This window comes from Etheostoma cragini, chromosome 18 (assembly GCF_013103735.1).
Source record: "Etheostoma cragini isolate CJK2018 chromosome 18, CSU_Ecrag_1.0, whole genome shotgun sequence".
NCBI classification, from domain to species: Eukaryota; Metazoa; Chordata; class Actinopteri; order Perciformes; family Percidae; genus Etheostoma; species Etheostoma cragini.
In genome coordinates this window covers 1257319-1264423 of record NC_048424.1, presented here as the reverse complement: position 1 = coordinate 1264423, position 7105 = coordinate 1257319, and the positions used below count along the sequence as shown (strand labels likewise).

The window sequence follows — 7105 nt, the reverse complement described above, 5'->3', positions numbered from 1 at the left end:
CCCCCCCCCCCCCGCCAAAGCCATATTACTCCTGCCACCGCTGGCACTAATGTGTGGAAGTTGGGAATTATGTTTTCCGCCCGCACACTCTCGTACATTAAAGGCTCCGTTTTTTTGGTATTCAGGTCTGTTATTGTGGATGTTGTTGCATTAAAAAGTAAAATTTTAACTCGGTAAAGTCAAGTTTTTGCAGTGCTGAAATCAGCCGTTAGCCGAATGCATGTGACGATAAGACAAAAGAAAGATGTTTAAGCATTAATGCATCAAGATCGCAGGCAATCTACTTACATTTTAGATATTTTCTGCTTAATAATCAAACTAGTATTTTTTACAAAAGACGTCTTTAGCCGAGATGAAAGGCAGAGATATTTTGGTAAAGTACCGGTAAATGAAACGGACTGCAGCGTTGCTACATAAGAGTGATATGAGTACGCCTACACAGTAAAAACACAGTAAAACCACAGTGAAAACACAGAGTATGTGTGTGCTGTCCCACTTGCAGGTTCTTCTCTTTTAAGTTTACACCATTAGGGAGCAGACTTGGTGAATTTACAAACTCACAAATCGCTAATGAAAAGATTATTTATCAGACTATCCATCTATTATATCAGTAAACATGAAAAATTAAATTTCAGTGAATGCACAACCCTGGAAGAACACCTCAATCATAAACATAGAGCAAACTAATTATGTATTAGATTATGTTCATTGGTTACATTTTGTACACTATGGGGAATGACAGTAAAATCCCTTTGTTTGTTTGTTTTTTCGACAGTGTTCACTCCACCAAAACTAAAGTTATTTATTTAGTTTTAAATTAGTTATTAATTGCTAAAATCTCAAATCAATCAATAAATAAGGGTCACCATTCAGGGTCTTTTTAAAGCTTTACACACATTTGTTTTGTAGGATGCCACTTGTCCAAAAAAAATGACAAGATTTATTTTTTCTTATATCTTGAAATTGCAAACAGTATTTAATATGGATGAGTTTGGGATGTGCCATAATATTTAGCATATAGAGAACATCCTCATGCTCCTGTCCCTGTGCTGTGGGTGTTCAGGAACTTGTTTTACTCTTTTATTATCTCCGTGATCACAAACTAAAATGGAGCTTTTCAGAAGATTATTTTTTTTTTGGGATAGAATTTGACTCCAGAAAGATCGAGAAGAACTAAAGCTTTGGTTCCATTATGTAATCTGTTAATGTTTGAAGGTCTGCTGTGGACATATTAATAAACTACTCATCTGAAATTGTTTAACTCAGAGTGAAATCTGCCTTTTTGAGAGCTTAAACCACGACATGCAGGTTTCCAAAGTACAGTTCAATCAGTGCAGTTACAAGTGAAATGTCAACCATCCATATTAATTATTACATTAACCTTTAAAAGTCCAGCAAGAATTGAAATGAAATCAAGATTATTGTTGGCTGACTTTAATTTTAAACATGTATTCTGCATGTGGACCTGAGCGGTTTTTACTTTGTGACCCTGTTGGAAGGAGCTCTGAACTACATCTACCTGTGTTTGGCTCTTTGTCTTCACCTCATGTCTCCAGAGGAGACGTCGTAGCAGTCCTCATCACAGAGAAGCAGATGGTACGGTTTAGTTTGTGGAGGCCATTTTGTTTTTTGTTTTTTCCATCGTTGCATAAAGTCTGTTTCTGCTGTATTTTGCAACCAAAGTTAGAGCGGCTCATCTGCATGGTACTGTGTTCCCATGGAGATAATAATGGATATTCTTGTGCTTTTTTTGTCTATGCACGAGCGGCTCTGGGTTACGTGAAAACTAATTCAGAGTTTAATTCAGACGATCCAGCTTGGAGAATGTAGTGACTAAGAAAGCACAAGATGTTTTCCGTGACGAGTCGGTACTATGGGATCATTCTTATGTTTTAGTGGGTGTAAGTTATTTTGTCTGATATGTTTTCTCAGCTCTTCTGCTTGTTTTCCTATTTAAAGAAACATTGATGTAAAAAATATTGCATAATTTGAATAAATAAGATCCGCTGTTTATCACTGCTGTGGTTTAATCACACAATACTCTTAACAGCTCTAAGTGACTAATAATAGGACGCAGTCCTACCTGCTGACTTTACTTGGACTTGTGTTGGATTACTTGTAAATTGGTTTGATTTTTCTGGAATAACTTGAGACTTGAATTAGATTTAGCTGGAATAACTTGAGACTAGACTTTGGCCTATCTCGAAGAAGTTGAGACATGACTTGGTCCTGTCTCATTTGACTTTTCCTTTTTTTCCCCAAAGGACCACAGACTTGAACGGATCTTATCTCAAAGAACTTCTTTCAAAGGACTGGTGACTTGTCTTGGACAAGCCTGGGAACATTTGGGCGGACTTGAGATTTGACTTGCACATATCTTAATGGATTTAACACTTGATTTAGACAAAATTAGACTTGGACTTGTCTTGAATTTGTCTAATTTATTTGACTTTTTCACGAAAAGACTAAAAGAAATCCCTGGTCTTCACCAGATTAGGTGTAATGCATCAATCCTTAGGTTCCCACCCCCCTTTGAACGGTGACATAGACAGCTTGAAACCTGCACAGACGGCTAGACAGAGCTCAGATGTTCATGTCTAACAGACTGCCAGAGACTACATTTTAAATGTTGACTGATTAACAACCTTGCTGACTGTGTGCGTGCACGCAGACACCGGCTTCACAAGGAGGTCAATGTTTGTGCATATATGTAAACCCCAAAGAACACTTGGTCCAACGTCTGAAAAATGTGATAGCAAACATTTTTTAATGATCCACTGCATTTCCTGTAAAGTGATTGCATGTTTTCGGGGGACCTTTGCTCCTGCTTGTCCTGTTAAAAACTCCAAAACAGACATTGGTCACTGCAGAGGGAGGGTTAGAACACACACTGGCGAGCTGAAGGCACTTAGACACACTCATCTAGAGTTTTTGGTTAATTTAAAGAGAGGAAAAAACCCACCTTTGCAGCCATGACAACTTTTGACGAGATCTTGGAAGAAGCTGGGAAGTTCGGTCCTTATCAGAGGCGTATTTTTGCCATGATGTGCTTGTTGTCCATGCCATTTTCTGGTGTGTATGTTGGCATCGTCTTCCAGGGTTTTACCCCGGATCACTGGTGTCGGGACTCTGCCGTGGTCCAGATGAGGCAGATGTGCGGCTGGAGCTTGGAGGACAGTCGCAGGCTGGCGGTGCCTCTGGTCAGCAGCTCTGGGGTGCTGCAGCAGAGCAGCTGTGAGCAGTACGAGGTGGACTGGAACACCACGCTCAGCTGTGATGTGCAGGGACTGAACCTCAGCAAAACCACCACAACTGCATGCAAAGACGGCTGGGAGTACGACTATGAGGGCAGACAGTCCTTCGTTACTGAGGTTAGTAACAATGCAATGCAGTATGTCATGTTATTGTAAATATGTAGCTGGGAAAAATCTAGCATCTTTGTGCATGTAGGATTTTTCTGACGACCAAATGTCTAAGAAAAACAGTTAGTGCACTCCTAAGTATCACTGGAAATGAATAAATACAAATTTGGAATTTGCTTTTTGTGGAGTTTGATAACTATGTACTTTTATATTTTGTATTCAATGTAGATTCAGATGTGTTAGACAAAAGGGATTGTATCATACTGATTAGACCTTAGATCAATATCTTTCAGCTTCACAGCATCCTAAGCTCCTTAAGAATAATCACATCATGTCTGTATGCGTAGTGTCAGATAATTAGACAAGAAGATAAATACCTCTCTGTCCACATGTGTGTGTGCATTATAGGGGCGCTATGCAGTTTGGGCCATTTCTTTGCGTTTTGCTCGCAGGTTTCTCTATAGACCCCCACCCCACGGGGGGGCGGCAAGACGACCACGATTCAACCCGAAAATGTCATATAACCATTTCAATGACTCCGAAGCTGTTCCGTTCAAGCGTAACTCTCGCCAAAATGCAACCTAGGGTGTTTTTGTGAATGTATCCATATGATTGTACTCGTTCTAAAAAAGGTTTTGAACAACTTACTTTAGCAGTTGTTGTTTCCGAGTGCTACCAGAAGGCAATTTAACCCCAAAAAAATGAAGATACGGTAAATCTTAAAAGTGGAGCTTCTGTCCTAATTATGGTTTTAAACTTAAGTTTGTTGTCGTTGCCTTCTCGCTGTACCTGTGTCATGACAATAAAGTTGAATCTAATCATCTAATCTAAAGTTTGACACTTTAAGTATGAAGCTAGAGTCAGGAAGTGATTAGCTTAGCTTAGCATAAAGAGTGGAAGTAGAGGGAAACGGCTAGCCTGGCAAAGTTCAAAAGCTCACTCATCAACACCTCTAAAATTCCCCATGAACAAACTTCCCATGTTCACAATAAATGTTGTCATGTCGACGTTTTTGATGCTTTTTGCCTTTTTCTTTCACATTTTTGTCAAACAAACTGCAAGTGAGAAGACTGTAGGAGACGTGTACTAATACAGTCAAAGGTATTTGACTTTATCGATGACATGTCTGGCCCTGGATGGGATTTCAGTTTTAATTTGATACAGAGTTTGACACCGCTGTTGTAGAGGTAATCAGGAGATCTGATAAACAACATCACAATCACTAACATGCAGACTATTTCTAACTTTTCCACTTCAGGAAGGTTTTTAAAATTCATTTTTTGTCGTTTTTAAAGAGTTTTCAGGGAAAATATAAAAAGATAAAGGCATATTACGAGTGACCTTGTTTGTGTGTGTGTGTGTGTGTGTGTGTGTGTGTGTGTGTGTGTGTGTGTGTGTGTGTGTGTGTGTTGTCCCAGTTTGACCTGGTGTGTTCAGATGCGTGGTTGGTGGATATGTACCAGGCCACTCTCAACGTGGGCTTCCTGGTCGGGAGCATCACCGTGGGTTACCTGGCCGACAGGTAAGGTTAGGATTTACACTTCCTGTATGTGTCGGTCACCTGTCCACCGGGTTTCATTTTGACGTGGTTAATCTCTCTTGTAAAAGAGATTTTTAATCTCAAGGAGTTTTTTATCCTGGTTAAATAAAGGTTTGAGTGAGTGAATGACTGAATGAATGAATGAGGAACACCGAGAACCGGAGATGGGTTCTACATCATTTGAAACTGAGGCCTGAAGCAACACTTATGTCACTTGTCTGTGTCTTTGCCGTCAGGTTTGGCAGGAAAATGAGCTTCATGATATCCAGCCTGATGAACGGGATCACGGGAATCCTGATGGCCGTGGCCCCCAACTACGTGTCTTTACTGGTTTTCAGAACGCTTTATGGGTTAGGAGTGAAAGGAGGTTGGATGGCCGGATACGTGCTGAGTGAGAACAACATTTAACCCTACAGCTGGGATTTATTTATTTATTTTTCAGTTGTGACTCCAACAAAGTTAAAGGAACTACAAACACATCTTGAGCATGATTCTGTTTCTCCCCCTTTCAGTCACAGAGATCGTGGGGGTGGAGTACAGACGCACAGTGGGAGTCATTTACCAGATGTTCTTCAGCATCGGCATCCTCCTCCTCCCTCTGCTCGCCTACTTCATCGCTGACTGGCGCTGGCTGCAGGTCGTCATCACCGTCCCCTACTTCCTCTTCCTGTCGTACTACTGGTGGGAAACTCTTGTTATGTCTAGTAATTGTATGCGTTACACAGAAAGTGAAGAGTTAAACCAAGGCATCATGCCCAAAAAAACTAACTAAATGTTTGTGTTTGCAGGTTTATCCCAGAATCTCCAAGATGGCTTCTCTCTCAGAAGAAAAAGTCCAAAGCTGTGGAGATCACTGAGGCCATGGCCAAAAAAAACAAGATGACCCTGTCCAAGAACATCGAGGTAGCTGCTGGTTCAGCAAAGACAAAAAACACCAGAAAACACCAGGTCCAACTGTGTGTAGTTCCCTGAAACAGTCGCTGACGGACAGAAAGCATGCATCTGTCAAAATAAAGCTGAGGATAACCGGCATGGGCCGGTATACGAGTCTGACAGTACGACAACCGTCAAAAATATCAGTTTCACAGTATTGCGGCATTGCAGTTACAGCCTTAAAATGTATTATTTTTTTAAATGTCTGGGTAAAACACAACCTTTTTTTTCCCATTGAACACAATCTATTTTCTTTTTAAGGACGCTGTCATTGAGACGGGTTACTAACCTGCAGTTTCTCTCCTTGACCACTCGTAAAAAAACACTCTTACCTCAGGAATGGTATGATGGAAAATGTTAGTGGTTTTGTAACCTTGACTTCTTCAAACCCCAGTATACCCTGAAACCTGTAACAACCCACGCCTTGATAACACACACACTTTGGCATTCAATAGAATTAACTTTTCCATGCTTTAAAGGTCCAATGTGTAGAGATTTCTCCCATCTAGCGATTTATCACAATCAGCTCTCTCACACCACGCAGTTCCAAGTACGAATCACAGCTACGGTGGCCTTCGGGCTTCAAAAAGCCGTCTCTTGCTCTTTTTAATATCATTTTTCTTTTTCTGGCTGAAGAAGAAGACTCATTTTTCTGTAATTTTGGATTTTGAATACGTATGGTCTGTTTCCTTCTTCTAACTTGCCGGGGCGTTAGCATCACCTCTGAGTTTAGCACAGCTGGACCTTTAACACTTCCTCCTGTAGATTTAAGAGATATGTTTTTGTATTTCTTTATTACAGCTTCCCTCCCTATCTTGTTAATGCTTTATTTTGTATGCAGTAGATGCTCAATATACCGTACTCTATTAAGCGTTCTAGTTTTATTCAGGACATTAATTTATACTATTCATATATTTTCACACTTAAGCTGCTGTGACCCTTCAATTTCCCTGTATTGGATCCCAAAAATGTATGTTATTTATTTAAAACTTATTATTTAAATAGCAAAGTCAAATCAAATCACCAGAATCCGGTGAAAAACTGTTAATTAGAAGTGCATTGATAAAAGTGCATTGATTGTGAAATATCTGGGGGGGAAAAATTGGTAATATAGGAAAATTAGTAGAAGATCTATAAACAAATTAGTAAAGTTTCGGAGAAATTGCAAAAGCACCAGCTACTTACCAGTTATTTTACAGTTACAGTGGTGTGAAAAAGTGTTTGCCCCCTTCCTCATTTCCTGTTCCTTTGCATGTTTGTCACACTTAAG

At 40.0% G+C, this 7105-nt stretch overlaps 2 protein-coding genes across 3 annotated transcripts in view; both read left to right on the top strand.

The window, feature by feature from the left end:
* igf2r (insulin-like growth factor 2 receptor) overlaps positions 1-2013 on the top strand; it is a 44505-nt gene extending 42492 nt beyond the window's left edge. For both annotated transcript variants that reach the window (XM_034899669.1, XM_034899670.1), the window contains one exon: positions 1-2013. This exon is cut by the window's left edge and continues 1332 nt beyond it. The gene's annotated coding sequence lies outside the window, so the exon portion shown is untranslated.
* Positions 2014-2856: 843 nt separating this feature from the next.
* Positions 2857-7105, top strand: part of slc22a2 (solute carrier family 22 member 2) — a 9490-nt gene continuing 5241 nt past the window's right edge. The window contains exons 1-5 of the mRNA XM_034899697.1: positions 2857-3371; positions 4781-4884; positions 5139-5293; positions 5415-5583; positions 5691-5805. Coding sequence (XP_034755588.1) covers positions 2973-3371; positions 4781-4884; positions 5139-5293; positions 5415-5583; positions 5691-5805 — 942 coding nt within the window. The 5' untranslated portion in view covers positions 2857-2972. The remainder of the gene's footprint in view (positions 3372-4780; positions 4885-5138; positions 5294-5414; positions 5584-5690; positions 5806-7105) is intronic.